Source organism: Triturus cristatus, chromosome 1_1 (genome assembly GCF_964204655.1).
Source record: "Triturus cristatus chromosome 1_1, aTriCri1.1, whole genome shotgun sequence".
Taxonomy (NCBI): Eukaryota; Metazoa; Chordata; class Amphibia; order Caudata; family Salamandridae; genus Triturus; species Triturus cristatus.
The window spans coordinates 146,081,842-146,101,976 of record NC_140579.1 but is presented as its reverse complement, the minus strand read 5'-3'; the positions used below and the strand labels follow the sequence as shown (position 1 = coordinate 146,101,976).

The 20,135-nt window shown below is 52.7% G+C and overlaps 1 protein-coding gene across 5 annotated transcripts in view; it reads right to left on the bottom strand.

Annotated features, from left to right (window-relative positions):
- SYNGAP1 (synaptic Ras GTPase activating protein 1) overlaps nucleotides 1–19,577 on the bottom strand; it is a 1,959,930-nt gene extending 1,940,353 nt beyond the window's left edge. For all 5 annotated transcript variants that reach the window (XM_085623761.1, XM_085623749.1, XM_085623769.1 and 2 more), the window contains exon 1: nucleotides 17,960–19,577. In XM_085623761.1, coding sequence (XP_085479887.1) covers nucleotides 17,960–17,981 — 22 coding nt within the window. In that variant the 5' untranslated portion in view covers nucleotides 17,982–19,577. The remainder of the gene's footprint in view (nucleotides 1–17,959) is intronic.
- Nucleotides 19,578–20,135: the final 558 nt, after the last annotated feature.

Sequence of the window (20,135 nt, the reverse complement as noted above, 5' to 3'; positions counted from 1 at the left end):
ACTGGAGTCTTGAAGTCCCGCCACAAGTGCGGGACGCAGTCATACCGGGAAAGCCCACACTCATAGCGGGACCTCAGCAATGGGTAACTGCAGTACTGACCACGAGTGCGGGACGCAGTCGCGCCAGGGGGCACGCACTCATGGCGGGACCTCCGCAATGGATAACTGCAGTACTGAGGTCCAGCCACGAGTGAGGGACCCCACCACGACGGCAGGACCCCCATCATGAGTGTGGGGTCTCCACCATCAGTGCGGGGGCCCTTTGTAAATTGGACCCCCAGAGACCAGTCAGTTCTTAAAAACATGGCCATAAAAGTAACCCAGTACCTCGAAGTCTGAGTGCCAGGCCTCAGTACTCAAAGGGCATCTATGAAAGTGAATAGAAAATAACCAGTACGTTTGAAGATTTGTTGCCAAATATCCACAGCTGACTACTGTGAGCCCAGGGCGGCGATGGGGTAGCGGTACACGTTACGGACATTGAATGTGCCAAGACCCAGCAGCCAAGACTTGCCACACAAGCATGTTCTACCCCAGTAGTTTGGGTTGTTACTGAACCAATGGCTCACAACCCTTCAATCGCAACAGCCGAACCTGCTGAAATAGCTTGTACCCTCATTGGCTTGGTTGTCACTTCTAATCCACCAATGACTATCTGGAAGCACAGACCATAAATCCTGCGAACACCTGGATGCTCCTGAGTGGTTACAAATTCCAGCTGGTGGGTTCGCATTGACGTATAATATGTGTAGCCAGTTTGACATAGATCTCACCAGAGTATGAAAAAATAGCTTGAGTCACATCTCAATAATAACTGGTGCTTGGCACTTATGATTTTTTTTTAATTGTAAAATGTGTATTAATCTGTGTCACAATAATCTGTATTAATATCTGTGGGCATTGTTCTTTCTTGAGTGTGATGTTTGTGCTACATTGTGCCCAAGATCAACCCCCTAACCACCTCCTCTGAGAAAGACTTGACTGCTCAGCCACAGTCACCACTGGAGAGTCATGGACACTAGGTGGGTCTTGGCTGAGCTTTGCAGGAACAGGCTCAAGGACCCTGGAATTAGGAGAACGCAAAGTGGACACAGACATTCACAAAACAATTTCCACGTTTAATATGGGCCCACTATATCCTTTTAGAAGAAAGCTAGCAGCGACTGAGGAAAGAGTTCTTAGATACATGTTAACAGAGGGCTTGAGACAATTGTGTCATTGAAAGTTAAATGAAACATGAGACACAACAGTGGGAAGACTAAGCCGTTCCTCCTTAGGTTTTTGCCAGACTTACAGATGTAGCACCGAAGGTGGGAACATGGAGGAAAGGGACCTACGTGGTCCAAGCCACGGCCTCAGCCTCCGGTCAGTACTCAACTGTCTATTTGAGGATGAAAGAATATTTTATTGTTAAAACAATGGTAAAACTGAAGGCCTTCCAGTTGATGGCACTGAAGACAGGACTCTTTCCTTGAAAGACCTCAACATAGGAGCCAGACTCCAGATAAATCAGAGAAAGTAAAAAATCTAGGCATCACTTTTGACACAGACACCATCCCAGGTCCAGCGGCAGGGGTAGGTTTACGAGCAGCAGCGTCTCTCCACGCTGGACCCAAATTGGAGTCCTCACACGCCCGCCGGTCACTGCTGCAAGATTACCTTGGTAGCGGTATAGGTTACCTTGCTGAAACCTATTAGGTATGTAGATTTTTCACGTACCAGCATTTGTAGATAGTTCTTAACACTGATCCTGAGGAAATGCCCAGACCATTATGGCAACCATGGCACGAAACATGTAGATCTCTTTGAGAGTAGGGCTTGCACAACTAGTTACGTAACCACTAGTTTCAATACCCACCTCAACCTTTCCTTTTTTTGCTTAGGCTGTTTACCACCATAATAAAAACTCTTTGCTTGTGGACTAACAGTACCTATTTTATATTCACACACTTATCACTCACATCTACACACACTAGGGCCCCTTACCCCCACTGCACCCATCGGCAGGAACAAAAGATCCCCGCCAAAGAGCCCCAATATTGGGTGCCCGTCAGGTATTGCAGCGCCGACCTGATGAGGGGCAGGCTCAAATGATGAGGCATGACACCTAGCTTGCTGGGTGTGTGAGAGCCCTAGTTCCAACAAGGGACTTCCCCCCCCTTTTCTGTTTCGACCTGCTTCACTGACAGCCAGGCCCACACTTTTTTCCCTTGACACATGACAATACATTTTTCTCCCCCTTCTTGTCTTCGTTAGAGGAACTCTGTACCTTTTTGCATTACTACTTGACGGGGTATGTACATTGGACCTTGTTAAACCTACCCCTATGTCCCTATTTTGTTGATAAAACTGAAGGCCTACCAGTTGATGGCACTGAAGACAGGACTCTTTCCTTGAAAGACCTCAACATCGGAGCCAGACTCCAGATAAATCAGAGAAAGTAAAAAATCTAGGCATCACTTTTGACACAGACCTGTCCTTCAAGTCAGAATTTAACAAGGGGGTCAAAATAGACAACTTCTAGCTATGACTGTGGTGAGAATCCTATCTCAGCTGTAGACTGACCACTGGATTGAGCTAACCCGAATCACAATCATGGTTCTGTTGGACTGTTCCATCATAACGTACATGGTTCCGTCAAAAACAGCCCACTGTGGACTTCCATTTGATGAATCAATTACAATCATTCACAGACCAATTTATCCAAATTCAAGCAGACTGAAGGACCACAATATCATAAGGAATCAAAGCATCGTTGCTAAGAACCCAACCTTCGCCAGATAAAGAATGGCAAAAAAATTCACTATTTATTAGGAAACAAAAAACAACCTAACTTTGACCAACTTACAACAGATGAAGAAACATACTGGGCCATGAACGTTGACTTAACCACCTCGCATTTTGTTCAATGGGAACCGAAACTAAACAAAGGTCGAACATCAAAGCTCGTGGGACCCCTTCTCACAATCGGAAAAGATAAGTAGAAGCACAGAAGTGTTGCTGCTCTCGGCATCTCTTGACCATCAGTGACTGGTGAAAGCCAATCCGAGCACCCACCTTTCATTTGGTCCAGGTTCTAGATACCAACCCCAGTTTGGCTTAGCAGCTCTGCCTATAATCTAACCCATACTAACTCTGTTTACATTCTTCAAGTTCCACTCCTTCAAAAGGAGCTGATGTGTGCAAACTGGAGATCTTTTATCAGGCCCCAGGAGCATGATCGATGACCAGAGTATACTGAAGCTGTAGATCTATTACACCTGACACCAGCGTTCTGGCCTGGCTTTAAGGTGATTGTGGGGGCGAATCCCCAAATAAGGAGATCTAAATTGCCCCGGCAAAAGCAAAAGAAAAAACAACGGGGCGTGGCTTGGACAGCCAACATGGTGGACGCAGCCTAACCGGGCTCCGCACGTCTACGCCGATTTTCACCGACTAGCCTGCCAAAATCCTGCTCGGAGGCTATTTCGTAACGCTTACCTTACCCCGGGTTGCGGGGGAAGCTGAATTTGCCGGGGGCGGTGTCGAGCAGGCGTGCTCGAAAGCAGAGCTAGCTGAATCTCCTGCCCGGCCGGGCCCGCGACCTGGCCTGGACGTAGGCTGTGAGAGCCGGCGCGGAGCTCTCCGACAACTGGCGCTCCCCGCGAGAGGGAACGAACAAGAGATCCAGCTGGGTGGCATTGGGGGTTGGTTCCTCCCTCCGCTTGCAGCCCTGCATCGGCCTGCATCGACTGCCATTTTCCATGTGGTGCCACCATCAGAGCCTTCCTGTGGAGCCTGAGGCCGGAGCTCTACGCCGGCACTGGTGGCGGACCGCGGAGACTGTGGGAGCCGAGTGTGTCTCCGGAGGCACGTGGCCTCGGAGATCATCTGCCTGTGAGGGCTGCCTTTGGATGTCCGACAGCAGAAGTGAAGGAACCGGGGGTGACCAGGGCTCCGTGGGCCGGAATGGGGCCCCGTGAAGTGAGCGCTCTGGAGTGGTGAGGACTGGGGCCTGGTGTGGCCAACTGCTAAGGCCTGATATTACCTGCATCTCCCCCATAAGCCACGCCGGGCTGGTACAGGCCCAGGAGGCGCACTATCAGTCTCAAGTATCCTGCAAATTGGACATTGCCCATCATACCGACGCTGCGTCCTGTCTACAACCTGCGCAGTGAGACCGCCGTGCTCCCTGTGGTGGTGGGGTCCTTCTCCTTGCAGACCGGCACGCATTGAAAGGGGCGCAAGTGCGGAGCAAAGCTGCTTGGTGGACTGTGCTCAGGACCCCCCGTTTTATTCTTTGCGGGACTTTCATGCAGTGACCATTGGTGCAGGAGCTCTGCTATCCCCACGATTTACCCCTGCATTGTGACAAGGACAACCCCCACCACGATGGGAAGGGGGGACAAGCCGGGTGGCGCTGGTCCTAAGCAGGGCACCCTAGACCAATTTACTGCGCCCACAGGGGGCTCTGTGAACGGTGAGGTGGCAGGCTCAGTGCCCGACAATGCGGCCCTCCTCGCCGCTATCAATAACGGCAGGGACATGCTGGATGACAAAATTGGTGCGGTGGGGTCGGAGGTATCCTTTCTACGCCAGGATCTTCATAAAGCCGTAGATCGCATCACGGAGACGGAGGCGAGGGTATCGACCGTGGAGGACACAGTGTCCACCCTCCACAAAAAAGTAAATAAACTCTCTATGGTGTCACTGGAGCTGGCCTCCAGGGTGGAGGATGCGGAGGGTCGGGCGCGGCGCGACGCAACAATCTGCGCTTCGTGGGCCTGCCGGAAGGATGCGAGGGTGCCTCTATGACCCGCTTCATCACCCAGTGGCTCACCAACCTCATGCCTCACGACATACTGTCCCCCTGTTTCGTGGTGGAGCTTGCACACCGGGCCCTGACTCAAAAACCTCCCCCCGGTGAAAATCTCAGGCCAATAATCGCCAAGGTACTAAATTACGCCGACCGGGACGCCATCTTGCGACACGCCAGGACACATAAAGACTGCTTCCAACATAACTCGAGGCCCATCATGGTATTCCCGGAATACACTTGCTTATTTCAGCAACAACGCCAGTCATTCTTGGCTGCAAAGCGCAAACTGCGCGACATGAACTTGCAATACATGCTTTTGTATCCAGCCAGGATGAGAGTGATTTTCAACTCCAAGTCCTTCTTCTTTGACACTCCAGAGGCCGTCTTCAATTGGGTCGAGGAGCGTCCGCAACTCCGGCAGGGCTCACCATCTCTATAGGATTCAGACTCTTCCCATGGGCCGCGGCGGAACAGGTCCCGGCAGAATAAATCCAAGAAACGACACAGCTCCGGATCTGATAGACTGTCAAACAGTCCAGAGAGGCCCCCCTGATCAACTGGGTGCACCATTGATGTCCACAGCAAATAGACATTGATCGTTGTTATTCTATGCTTTTTCTGATTATATTGCCTCCGAGAGGGCGTGGACGTTAGGCCATGGAAATTCCAGGTCAAAGACTTTTGAGTCGCCCTCCTTTTCTTTATGTTTGGTGGGTGGGGTGGGTACCTTTGGGGTGAGGGCTCGTGGTTCCCCTGTTGGGAGCCTGCTGTGCCTCATGCCGTGACAGATGCTCCTAGTTCATGGCAGTGTCGGGTGGGGGGCGGTGGGGTGGTGGGGGGATTTCTTAGGTTGTTCATATGTTTTATGCAGACGTGTTATCTAGATCAGTTCTCCGTTGTTGTCCACTTTGTGTTACAGAATGATGACACATGATGATACATCCTCCCAGGGGATCTAAATGTGGTCTCATGGAATATTCGAGGCCTCCATCATGAGATGAAACGCGGTGTGGTCCTCCGCCAGGGTAAAAGGTACGGGGCGGATGTCCTCTTATTGCAAGAAACTCACGTATTGGGCACTAAAGCCCCTTGCCTGGCCAGGTTTGGTTTTTTCCACCACATTTATCAAGCAGGGTTCACCAGAGGTTCCCGGGGGGGTGGCCATTTTGATACATCGCAGGGTCCAGTTCCAATACATATCACATAAGGCGGTTCCCGGGGGTAGGTTCCTTTCGTCACCTGAACATTTCACGGTGAACGGGTCACTCTTGGCAGCATATATGCCCCCCCAACTGGGGGCGGGTTTTGTTGACAGACTTGCGAGTGTTTGGGGGGACTTCCAGGAGGGTCTAACACTTCTTGGGGGTGACTGGAACGATACGATGGACAGGCAGCGTAACTCGACCTCTCATCTAGCATCAAATCCCACTAGGCTGAGCTCCCTGGCCTCCACCTTGGGTTGGTCGGATGTTTGGCGGGAATATCATCCCTCCATACATGGTTACACTTATTTTTCCACGGTCCACGGGTCGCAATCCAGGCTTGATTATGTTTTTGTTCCCCGCATATACATCCACCGCTTCTCACAAGTAACACGCCATCCCCGTGGACTCTCGGACCATTCTCCGGTCGCCCTACGATTTCACACAAGTTCCCGCAGACCTCCCTTCCGTTGGTGTATGTCCCCCTGGCACCTCCGATGCCCAGAGTATCAAGATATGCTCCGCACAACAAACACAGAGTATTTGGATTCTAATAGCTCATCCGCCCCATCTAGATGCATATTATGGGAAGCCCTAAAGCCTACCGTCCAGGGTGCCAAGATAAGTTACCGCACCAAGGAAAAACATTTATGGAGGGAGCAAGTGGCGGCCCTAAAATCACGGCAGATGGCCCTGGCAGCGCATCTCAATAGGGATCCTGGCCCTGCTATCCAGTGAAATCTGCTGCAGGTGCAGCAGGAACTACAGCAATATCTAATGAGTGAGGCTAAAGAAATTTGGGAGGCGTCACAGCACTGGGTATATCAATGGGGGGATAAATCGAGTAAAATGCTTCATCGACTGTTTCAGGCAGATAAATCCCCGGCGACAGTCCCTATAATCCACGGTACCGATGGGTCCTTCTATACATCGCCGGAGGGGGTGGCTGGGGAATTCGCGCTGCACTTTATGACTCTATATGCTCGGCATGAGCAGATTTCGCCCACGCTAACTGCGTAATTTCTACGCGACATCCCGCCACGAAAACTTTCAGACTCCATGCGAGGCCAACTAGAGGCCCCCATTACGTTAGATGAACTGACGGGGGCCCTCAATGTGCTCCACCCGGGACGAGCCCCGGGCCCCAATGGATTCCTTATGGAATTCCTCCGTTCTAATGTACACCTGCTGGGCCCTCACCTCCTAGCTGCAATCCAAGAGGCCGTGGATGCCTCCATACTGCCTCACGACTGGCGACACGCTGAAATAGTCCTCTTCCTCAAGCCTGGGCGCCCTCCTGAAACCCTCCTCCTATCGTCCCATTTCCCTTATTAATTTTGAGTCTAAGTTGTTGGGAAAGGTTCTTGCAGATCGCCTCTGATCCTGCATTTCGGATCTGATTCATCCCGACCAGTCGGGATTTATGCCCCAGAGAGCGACTCGCCATAATATCCACAGGGTACATAACGCCAAAGCGGCCGCTCCAGCACTGGGCCGACCGGCTGCACTGCTTCTGGCAGATATATAGACAAGGCCTTTGATTCCCATAGTTGGGTATACCTCTTTCAATTGCTAGAGGCCCTTAACTTCGGTCCGCGATTCCTCGCCTATACACGTTTATTATACACTGACTTAACAGTGTCGGTGCGGATAGCCGGGCACCGCTCCTCCCCCTTCCCTTTCCAAAGGGGCACTAGGCAGGGCTGCCCCCTGTCTCCCTTATATTTGACCTCGCGATCGAACCTTTGGCGGCATGGGTCAGAAATTACCCAGTCCTTCGAGGCTTCGACTGGTCGCAGTCGCACTCGGATCGCATCGTGTTATATGCGGACGATGTTCTTTTCTTCTCCACAGATCCCTGGTATTCAGGTCCTTGCATACTAGAGATCCTGAGGGTATTCGGGAGCACTACAGGCCTACACGCGAACCCAGCCAAATCCGTCCTTTATCCAGTTTGCGGCCACCAGGGCCGTGATACATGGGCCTTGCAACTCTCCCGCGCCACTGAAGGATTTAAATACCTCGGTGTTTTCGTGTCCTCGTGTCCCAAAATCTCTTGGGCCCGTAATATCACTCCCCTGCTGGCCAATCTCAACAGCGAGACTGCGATATGGTCTTCCCTCCCCCTGTCTCTTTACGGGCGCTCAGCCATCTTCAAGGTGGTATCGCTACCTCGGATCCTGTACCGTCTTAAAAGTTTCCCTTATCATATCCCGCGTTCATGGTTTGCGCAGGTTAATGCCATACAAAATACGTTTCTCTGGAATGGCGGGGCGATTAGGGTTGCTCTGCGCACTTGTGTACAATCAACATATTGCGGAGGAATTGCAGCAGCGGACTTCTACTCATATTATGTAGCATCGCACCTGCTGGTGGTCAACGAATAGTGGTACAACTCCCCTACTGACCCAGCGTATGCGATTGAGCACGCGGCAATGGCACAGGCCCCCCTCCTACACCTCCTATATAGCTCAACATAATTAGACTTTATGCCACCCACGGGTAAAGTTGTAATACTGCTCTGGCGGGCACAGGTCTGACAGATGGGTTGGCACGGCAAACTTACCAGAGAGACCCCATTATGGCAGGGAACATATCTCCGTCCTGTGGCCACCTTGGGTGGATTTTGGGGCTGGGACCTGGTGGGGATATCGACTCTCGGGGATGTGATGAAGGGTACCTCCCTTAAAACCTATCAGCACCTGCAAGCGGAATACAATCTCCATAAAACATAATTCTACAACTATCTCCGTCTTCGCCATGCACTCACCCCCCAGATACGTTCCCTTGAGACCCTTGCGGAGTTTCACCCACTGGAGGGCCGCTTGTTGATGGGAGATTTAGGCCTTCACAAGATTCGACAGATCTATCAGACCCTAACGATCCACACACAGACAAGACGCGACAAGACGCGACAGGCGTGGCAGGCCGATATCCCTGACTTAACTGACGACGACTGGGCTGAAGCCATTGCTAGTCCACAAAGGGCGGCGGTCTCTACTAGATACCGCCTGATACAATTTAAACATTTACACAGATCCTACTATACACCGAATAGACTGTGGCAGATGGGAGTGATCCCCTCCCCTGTATGTCTGCGGTGCGAGCAGGATGAAGGGACCTTTTGCACATAGTTTGGAGCTGCACAGCATTGCAGCCCATCTGGCGCAGAATTAGGTCCTGCGTCCAAGAGGTGCTCGCATGGGAACTCCCATTGGACCCGAGACTGTTCCTCCTACATAGCACACACGATATTGGGGGGGGGGAAACGTTTATAAGCAGCATTTATTGTTTTTAGCCCTCACAATAACTAAACGCGACAGCGCACAACTGTGGAAAGGGACTTCTCCCCCAACATTGGGTAAATGGAAGACCGAACTGGATAGGTGTATGGGGGCAGAAGTGGCAGTGTTCCTGGCCCGGGGTTGCCCTGCTAAACACAGAAAAATCTGGGCTCGCTGGGTGTCCTATCGGGGAATCGAGCTCCCTCCTCTACCACCCACTGACCCATGACTGGAGCCCTGTATTTTATTACACAATGTTTGAATATATACGTTGGTTTGAAAACCCCATATATGTCGACAATGGAGTTTTACGACCTCTTAACTGATATGCATGTCCTGAGATCTAGAACTGTCTGCATTGAGTTTGACTTTTACCCCCTGCATGTTGGGCAGGTGTTTAATTAGGTGTTTAATTATGGTCGAACTGTTGGACTTGCTGTAAAATTATGCCATTCTCTCCTAGGAGTCAATGTAGGGCCTTCGCCCACACCTCCAACGGAAAACCAAATAAAATTTGTTGTGAAAAAAAAAAATCACATCTCTCGGATTAGGCAGTTTGCTGTTCCACATAGACCAAGAGTCTGCACAGGTTTGACTAAGGTTCCTTGTAATACCCTTGTTTTACGAACGAGTACCAGGTCTTGCATTACAATGTTGGACTACAAGGCTGTTGTGCCTGAGAATTATCATATTGGTAGGAGTATCCTGCCCATGTCCTACATGGAGCAGAACCAAGATGAGAGCACTCAGAATGAGACCCTATCAGAGGACACTGGCAGAGCATCAGCTGGACTTGATCAATGTCTAAGAAGACCAATAAAGTTTCCATGGGAGCTTGTATCAGCCTGGTTTGCTCATTTGTCTGATCTTAGAGATCACGTGGAGCTGTGATTAGTTGTTGGTCCACACAGGACTGAGAGGTGTAGGACTAGGTCTGGGTGGTGAACTCCGCTCCCCTCGCGGAGTTTGTGGCGTTTTCCTCACTCAACTGAGTTTTTTTCCTCGCTTACGTTCCTCAACTTCAAGTTGGCGAGCGCAAGCGAGGAAAATCCACCTCCCGGCGAGATTTTTCCTTGTCCACGATCTTCAACATCAAATTGGCAAGCACGAGCGTGGAAAATCAAACTCCTGGTGAGATTTCTCAACGCGGGTGATCAGATTTCTCATTGCGAGTGGTCGCGTATGCTCGTGACCGCTCGCATTGTGAAACTATTCGTTCACATTGAGAAAGCTGCAGCTCAGGTAAAAATCTACTCAAGTGGCAGAAAGGAAGCAGCGCCTGCTTGCACAGCACGTGGTGCTGTTCGCAATGATTGCACAGTACAGACAAGCACCTGCCACTGAAAATCACTGTGAACGGCATTTATCTAAAGCACTCCGCCGCTAGTGGAGCTCCGCATAGCATGGCTGAGGTTTTTTTCACTTCACCGAGTTCTGCTCGGAACTCCGCGAACTCCACCCAGGCTTATATAGGACCAGGACACTGTATAGTCTGAAGAGGAGGTAGCTGAGCCCTTCAAGATTTTGTGAGATGGTACACTACTTTATAGTGAGGCTGTTGCCTCCTGAGCTGGAGCCAGCAGTACTTGTGTCTCTGAAGAATCCTGTTACAGCTTGTCCATGAGACTTTGCTTGGCAAGCCCTGGAAGATCAAAAATACACAAGAGAGGCTGAACCTCAGTTTCACTACCAAACATGCAATGGGATGTTGATCCTGCCAGACCTGGCCACTGTACTGCTTGTCTGGGCAGTCTGGAGGACTCACAAAGTTCTCTGCCTGTGGTAAGAGTATCTTTGAGTGGGTGATGAGGAACCTTGTCGAGCCACCCAACCCAACAACCTAGAGGAATAAGTAGTGGATCATGCCACAGGATACCCTGAGGCTAAGACATTGAGGGGTATGCTTGCCCCTGAGGTAGCTTAAGCCCTGCTTGGAAAGTTTTTAAAGGTTGAGTTCCCTAAGAAGGGGATTTATGACCAGAACACCAACTTGAAATATATTTATATGAAGGCCATGTTTGATAAATTGGGGGTACATGCAGGTTATTCTCATTAAACTGTCCCCAGTAAAATGAATTAGTTGAGGATTTTAAAAAGACCCTCAAAAACATGATCCATACATAATACCATCCTGCAAATGTATTGACTGCCGATATTGAGTGCCACTGTATGGTCAAGGCAAGTACATTTAAGTTAGAACAGATGAAATATTCTTAAATCTACATGTACTTATCTTGATGATCAAGATAAGTCCATGAGGAGGCAAAAAAAGTAAATATACACTCATCTATATGAACTTACCTTGATGATACGCAGCCGCGGCCCGTGCAGATAAGAGCGGTGGGGCCGGGTGGGGAGGATTTAGACAGACGACGATGAGGGAAAATGTATTATTTATTTATTTTTCCCTCATGGTCGTCTGTCGAATTCCCTCCCCCAACCCGGCCCCACCGCTCTTACCTGCACGGGCCGCGGCTGATGATACGGTGATACTCGAGCTCCTGCAGTCGGTATCCTTACAGGATAAGAGCAAAACCTTAATTTTCAGGTACCATACGATGGAAACTGCTTGAGTGAAGGACAGGTGCCTGTGAGCAACTGTATCCAGTAGTTTAGGGCGAAAAACAATGAACTGCACAGTGCAGTTCTGTAGCCCTGACTGTCTGGGGATGTTACTGCCCGGGACCCATGGAAGAATCCTTTACAATCACTGTGAGGACCTCCTAATGCTGTGCCACAGCTCCCCCTTCATCTGCCTCCCTCTGCTGGATCCAGGATCTAGAAAGGAGATCGCCAGTGGGTGGTGAGAGACTAAAGACACGTGGAGCTCCCGGCGACCAGTGCTCAGTGCGACATAGAAGATCCGATGTGGTTGGCCACTCCAGAGCACTAAAGTAGAGGCTGATTGGTCCTCTTGCACATTAAAATGCCTATGCCATGTGAACCCCTACACCAGAGGTCTTCAAACTAGGGGGTGTGATCCCGTGGGTGGGGGGGCACTATGCTCCGGCCAAGGGTAGCATCATGCTTTGTTTTAAGTGATACGAAATGAGCGGCAGTAAGCCACGTAGTAATGGGCCATTACTAACATCTTTTGTCATTTATATTCTGCCTGGGAGTATGTGTAAAAGGGGTAACATAACTTAACAGCAATGTTTAAATAAGTTTGGGTATATGGCGTGGGCTGTTTTACGCGGGGCGCGGCATTAAGGAGTTTGAAGACCACTGCCTTACACCCTTGTAAAGGGAGCACCAAGCCAGTGAGGACCCACCAGCAACAAAACACTTTGATCACGATGAGTGGTTTCCAGGATGTCAGCTCTCTGGTTCCCTCGGTTCCGCGTTACCTACGGGCTCCTAGGGACACTAAACCCATTGGGCACTGAAATATTTCTACAAGGACTAGCCCCGTTACACATACAAGTCCATCCCTATTCGAGAAACCACGTGGTCACGTGAACAATTAACCATGACTAGCGAGTTCTATCTTACTAACCCCTCAAGTCTTCAGAGAATCACATGGTCACCTGAACAATCAGCGAGTTCTTATTTCACATTTCTTAATGGTAGCCACAAATTACAAGAAAAGCCAACCGAGGCTCTGCAGCGCCAGGGAACAAATTAGCATCACTGGCTGCTCCACAATGCCCCAAACACCTCTGTTCTCCCACAGAATGTACTATTCTTAGCAGGACTTTTTTGCCCAAACTTAACAGCAGCTGCAAAAGATGACCAGCTACCTAGACTCAATCAGACTGATGTACTAGTTAGCTGGCACCTAGAGAGGCTTTGTACACATCCATTGACTGCTCGTCTGACTGCAAAGAGTGATGACCCGTGTGATAACCCGTGTGATGACCTGTGTGACTACCCATGTGATGACCTGTGTGATAACCTGTGTGACTACCCATGTGATGACCTGTGTGACGAACTGTGTGACAACCCGTGTGATGACCCATGGGATGTCCCATATGATGACCCGTGTGATGACCCGTGTCACGACCTGTGTGATGACCCATGTGACGACCCGTGTGATGACCCATGTGATGACCTGTGTGATGTCCCATGTGATGACCTGTGTGATGTCCCATGCGATGACCCATGTGATGATCCATGTGACTACCTGTGTGATGACCCATGTGACGACCTGTGTGATGACACGTGTGATGTCCCGTATGATGACCCATGAGATGACCCATGTGATGACCCATGTGATGACCGGTGTGATGTCCCATGTAATGATCCGTGTGATGACCCATGTGGTGACCCATGTGATGACCCGTGCGATGACCTGTGTGATGACCCGTGTGATGTCCCATGTAATGACCCATGTGATGACCCATGTGTTCACCCGTGTGATGACCCGTGTGATGACCTGTGTGATGACCCATGTGATGACCCGTGTGATGACCCATGTGATGACCCATGTGACGACCTGTATGATGTCCCATATGATGACACGTGTGACAACCCATGCACTTCCAAAGTGCTTGAAAAGTTGACCCCATGGACTTACACTGAGCTGTTTACGCCCCACAGATTTACGCTGTCTTGTCTTTAGGTTCATACCTCAGTGCCTCTGAACATAAGCTCCTCCTAGACCCAGCCTTGAGGGCTCGGCCACAGCAACAAATGGGGAGACACGGAGTCACCCAGTCTACCCTACCTTTTGTAGGCAACAGTACCCAGGAACCTTGAAATATTAGAAGAAACCGCGGCAAACATGGATGTTGCCAAACCTCACCAACGCCACAGGACAGGGACAACAGCCGTGAGATATTGGCCCATGTAGGTTTTCCAATCTTGCCCAGTCAACAACGCAAGACCACAAGGCCGAGCTACCAAGACTGCTGATCAAACTTGAAGTTGGCTTGCGTGACTCTGAACTAAAACCTAACCGGGAAGTCCAGAACCCCAAAAGGATGCACTAAGTGCCCTATGACCACCCAGTGACGCCCCTGAGCTGAGAGTCCCAAGAGACACCCCTGAGCCGAGAGTCCCAAGAGACACCCCTGTGCCGAGAGTCCCAAGAGACACCCCTGAGCCGAGAGTCCCAAGAGACACCCCTGATGATAGTCCCAAGAGACATCCCTGATTTACACCCCTGATGATAGTCCCAAGAGACATCCCTGATGATAGTCCCAGGAGACACCCCTGATGATAGTCCCAAGAGACACCCCTGATGATAGTCTCAAGAGACACCCCTGAGCCGAGAGTCCCTAGAGACACCCCTGATGATAGTCCCAAGAGACATCCCTGATGATTGTCCCAGGAGACACCCCTGATCATAGTCCCAAGAGAAATCCCTGATGATAGTCCCAGGAGACACCCCTGGTCATAGTCCCAAGAGACACCCCTGATGATAGTCCCAAGTGACACCCCTGATGATAGTTCCAAGACACACCCCTGAGCCGAGAGTTCCAAGAGACACCCCTGATGATAGTCCCAAGAGACACCCCTGAGCTGAGAGTCCCATGAGACACCCCTGAGCCGAGAGTCCCAAGAGACACCCCTGAGCCGAGAGTCCCAAGAGACACCCCTGAGCCGAGAGTCCCAAGAGACACCCCTGATGATAGTCCCAAGAGACATCCCTGATGATAGTCCCAGGAGACACCCCTGATGATAGTCCCAAGAGACACCCCTGATGATAGTCCCAAGAGACACCTCTGATGATAGTCCCAAGAGACACCCCTGAGCCGAGAGTCCCTAGAGACACCCCTGATGATAGTCCCAAGAGACATCCCTGATGATAGTCCCAGGAGACACCACTGATCATAGTCCCAAGAGACACCCCTGATGATAGTCCCAGGAGACACCCCTGACCATAGTCCCAAGAGACACCCCTGATGATAATCCCAAGAGACACCCCTGATGATAGTTCCAAGACACACCCCTGAGCCGATAGTCCCCAGAGACACCCCTGAGCCGAGAGTCCCAAGAGACACCCCTGATGATAGTCACAAGAGACACCCCTGAGCCGAGAGTCCCTAGAGACACCCCTGAGCCGAGAGTCCCAAGAGACACCCCTGATGATAGTCCCAAGAGACATCCCTGATGATAGTCCCAGAAGACACCCCTGATGATAGTCCCAAGAGACATCCCTGATGATAGTCCCAAGAGACACCCCTGATGATAGTCCCAAGAGACACCCCTGATGATAGTCCCAAGAGACACCCCTGAGCCGAGAGTCCCTAGAGACACCCCTGATGATAGTCCCAAGAGACATCCCTGATGATAGTCCCAGGAGACACCACTGATGATAGTCCCAAGAGACACCCCTGAGCCGAGAGTCCCAAGAGACACCCCTGATGATAGTCCCAAGAGACATCCCTGATGATAGTCCCAGAAGACACCCCTGATGATAGTCCCAAGAGACATCCCTGATGATAGTCCCAGGAGACACCCCTGATCATAGTCCCAAGAGACACCCCTGATCATAGTCCCAAGAGACACCCCTGATGATAGTCCCAAGAGACACCCCTGAGCCGAGAGTCCCAAGAGACACCCCTGATGATAGTCCCAAGAGACATCCCTGATGATAGTCCCAGGAGACACCACTGATCATAGTCCCAAGAGACACCCCTGATGATAGTCCCAGGAGACACCCCTGATGATAGTCCCAAGAGACACCCCTGATGATAGTCCCAAGAGACACCCCTGATGATAGTCCCAAGAGACATCCCTGATGATAGTCCCAGGAGACACCCCTGATCATAGTCCCAAGAGACATCCCTGATGATAGTCCCAGGAGACACCACTGATGATAGTCCCAAGAGACACCCCTGAGCCGAGAGTCCCAAGAGACATCCCTGATGATAGTCCCAGGAGACACCCCTGATGATAGTCCCAAAAGACACCCCTGATGATAGTCCCAAGAGACACCCCTGATGATAGTCCCAAGAGACACCCCTGAGCCGAGAGTCCCTAGAGACACCCCTGATGATAGTCCCAAGAGACATCCCTGATGATAGTCCCAGGAGACACCACTGATCATAGTCCCAAGAGACACCCCTGATGATAGTCCCAGGAGACACCCCTGATGATAGTCCCAAGAGACACCCCTGATGATAGTCCCAAGAGACACCCCTGATGATAGTTCCAAGACACACCCCTGAGCCGATAGTCCCCAGAGACACCCCTGAGCCGAGAGTCCCAAGAGACACCCCTGATGATAGTCCCAAGAGACACCCCTGAGCCGAGAGTCCCTGCAGGGCTCCAGTAGAGTGCCCCAGCAGTCAAAGAACAGTTCCCGGACAAACTTTGTCCTACACCAGCAGAGCCGGCTCCGACTGGTACTCTGGGCCAACACTGCAGCAGCAGCTAAATTCAACGAGCTACCTAGAACACCCTGAGACAGTTAAGAGCTGCCTGGCACCTTGCTGACTGGTGACCCGAGCACTCCCTGTAGCTCTCGGGGTAGGCCCCAGGCGACTGGAGAGACAAGAGGGAAACTAATAGAGTCAAAGCAACCGTGGCAGGTGATCAGGACAGGGACAGTGAGGAAACCTGCCCCAGGACCTGGAAAACAAGCCTGGAAGAGAGGGTGAGAAAGTGAGAAAGAGAGAGGGGGGGAGAGAGAGGGGGAAATAGAGAGAGAGGAAGAGAGAGAGAGAGGGGGTGGGAGAGAGAGAGGGGGAATAGAGAGAGAGAGGGGGGAGAGAGAGAGGGGAAGAGAAATAGAGAGTGAGAAAGAGAGAGAGAGAGACAGAGAGAGAGAGAGGAGTAATACAGAGAGGGAGGGAGGAAGCGTGAGAGAGTGTCGAAGATACCGTCAAACAGTCAGAGAGTGGAGAGAAAGAGACAGAGAGTGGGGAATAGAGAGAGAGAAATTCATAGATGGGGCAGGGAGAGGGAGGAAGAAAGGAAGAAAGACAGAGAGAGAAGCTGACAGAGAAGGGGATACCGAACATGGAGTGGAGAGAGACAGGCGGAGCGAGAAGAGTGAAAGAGAGCACGTGACCGGGCGGTGAACACCGGAAGACAGCCAGAGCACTGAATGAAATGATAAGAACAGAGAGAGGGATTAGGAGAGACAGCAGGTGTCAGGAGCGGAGCACACACTGACACAGCAGAAGAGAGTGAGGCCGAGAGAGACCAGAACTCACCGGAAGCCGGGTGAAGTCAGGGCAGAGGGGTGGGACCGAGCTCACAGGGGAGAGAGGGGGCGGGAGAGGGAGAGAGCTGCAGGTGGTGGGCCCGTGAGACACCCTGCAGGACTCCCGGGGCCTCTCACCGCAGAGCACTCTCTGGTGCGGCCTGGCGGGAACCCCCTGATATCATGGTCCACACTCCGGCCCCTTCTCCCCTCAGACCAGTCACGGCCCATAAAACACCCCCCTGGCAGAGCAGCAGAGAAGAGACCCCTACATAGCACCCCTCAGCCGGAAGCAACGCCTGCTCCCCCCTCTCCGCTCAAAAAGGTTTCTGAGCACCCCCCCCCCCCAACCCTGACCTTAAACAGACTCTATAGATTAAAGCACTGACCCCTCACACTGCACCACAGCCCCCCTCCCCCGATGCATGGATGGGGGTAACAACTGTGAAGGCGCCTCTGTCTGAACCCCGACCTCTAAGGGCAGCCCCCCCCCCCCCCCGGCCCCAAAGCTGCTGTGTTGCATTCAGCGCGCAGAGAACTGCTGGTTGACATGAAGTGCTGCGTTTTGGGGGTGTCTTACCTCTGAAGGGGGCATAGGACATGATGCCGCCACTAATCCGGGGGTCTTCTCATTGACGAGCCGGCTGGGGGCGCTCTAGGGGAGAATCGGAGCCCCCCACGACGAGGGCCAGTGAGGTTAAGGACGCGGACCCAGGTGGGCTGGATAGCGCCGAAGAGTTGCGCCGTCGAGGCGAGGAGGAGTGGAGGGGGGAAGAGTCCTGGGGACTAATGGGTTGGAGGTCTCCGTACGGGAAGGACGGCAGCTGCCTCCCACGCCGACCTGCTCATCCAATCACGGGCCACTGAAGGAGCGCGCCCCGCCGCTGACGGGGGACCCCCACACCACAACGTCTGCGACCCCAGCCATGGGCCGGCCCCATCCTTCCACCCACGGGGTCCCCGGCCGGCCGTGGTTCTCCCCTCTCCTGGAACCTCTGCCGGCAGCTCTCCCTCGCCCACTCAGCCTCTTCTTCCCTGGCGCCCCCTCCTCCCCCAGTGCTCAGGGGGAGGCTGGGGATGCGGGGGGTGCAGGCTGCGGCCCTGGCTGCTGCCGCTGGAAGAGAGATGCTCAGAGGATGTTGGTGGTGCTCAGGTAGCAGGCTCTGTCCCTGGCCCCTGGTCCTGATACCGAGAAGGATGCTACGGTGGCGGGCGGTGGGTACTCAGGTAGCTCTCTCCATCCTCAGTTTCCGGTCCTGATGCTGCAAGATAGTTCAGGAGGTGGAAAGGATGCTGAGGGCGCCTAAGTAGTTGTCTGCATCCCCGGTTCCTGGTCCTGATACTTAGAAGGATGCTGGAGGTGGGACCGCAGGGAACCTCAGGAGGCTGTCCCCATCCCCGGTTCCTGGTCCTGATGCTGAGAAGGATGTTGGGGGTGGGACCTCAGGGACCTCAGGAGGCTGTCCCCATCCCCGGCTCCTGGTCCTGATGCTGAGAAGGAGAGTAAATCAGACTCACGGGGGATGCTAGGAACGCTTAAGATGCACGCTACAGCCCCAGCTCGTGGCCCTGATGCTGCAAGGCACGCTCACGAGGCGCTAGTAGATGCTACAGGGATACGGATGCGGATGCTGGAAGCTCTCAGGTACCAGATTCCATCCCGGGCTCCTGGTCCTGATGCTGTGAAAAATGTGCCGGGGGTGCAGTGGAAGACGCTGTGCTGCTGTGGAAGATGCTCGTGGGATGCAGAGGCGGAAGCTGGGGGAGGGGATGTTTAGGTAGCTGACTCCATTCCCGGCTGCTGGTCCTGACACTGTGAGAGATGCTCAGGGGGTGCAGAGACGGACGCAGGAGGAGCGGAGGGGTTCAGGGAGCGGACTCCATCCCGGCTGCTGGTCCTGATGCTGCGGGGAGGGATGAGGTCGCTCCAGCAGGTGCTTGTTGATTCCAGGAAGGGGGTCAGAGTGCCCGGGTAGCTGGCTCCCAGTGGTAATTCGGGGGAGCGCTGGATGCTTGCGGGGGTACGCGGGAGTGGAGGGGGGCTCAGCGTGACCGGTTAGCAGACTCTAGCCCTGGGTCCGTCCCTGGCTCTGAAGAGGAGGGGGAGGGGTGCAGGCTCATAGAAGATGGGTGCGCGGTGCAGCATCAGCTCCCGGGGTTCAGGGGGCACTGACCGAGGAGGGGTGCAGGCTAAGGGTGCCCAGAGTGCAGGCTTCAGCCCCGGCTCCCGGCCCTGATGCTGCTGCAGCTCTTACATCACACGGGGGCCAGGCCCTCCCCCTCTTAAAGGCGCCTGCCCGGCAGCTGCAGTGTGGGTGGACAGAGCCAGCCCCCTTTCCTTCTTTCCTCTCTTCCTTTCTGGCTGACAGAAAATAATTAGAAAGGTGGGGGAGTGGGGGTGGAAGGTTCCCCTTTAACAGCCGCCCACCTACCCACCAATCTAAGAGAGTGACAGCCCCGGAGGCCTTCCCCAGAACCGAGAGGCTGTGTGAGTGGGAGGACAAGACTACAACTACCAGAATGCACTAGGGTAAGAGAAAGTCATGCACGGGCTGATGCAGCTGTACATTCACTGGCACAGCTTTACCACAACTTCCCAGTTCTACTACTTGACCCCCGCAACAAGTTCAACATCCTCACTGCTACAACAGTGCACCCCTGCACCTGCCACCACAGCCCATCACTTCACCCTCACTGCCACAAAACGGCAGACTGCACCTGGCACCACAGCCCATCACTTCACCCTCACTGCCACA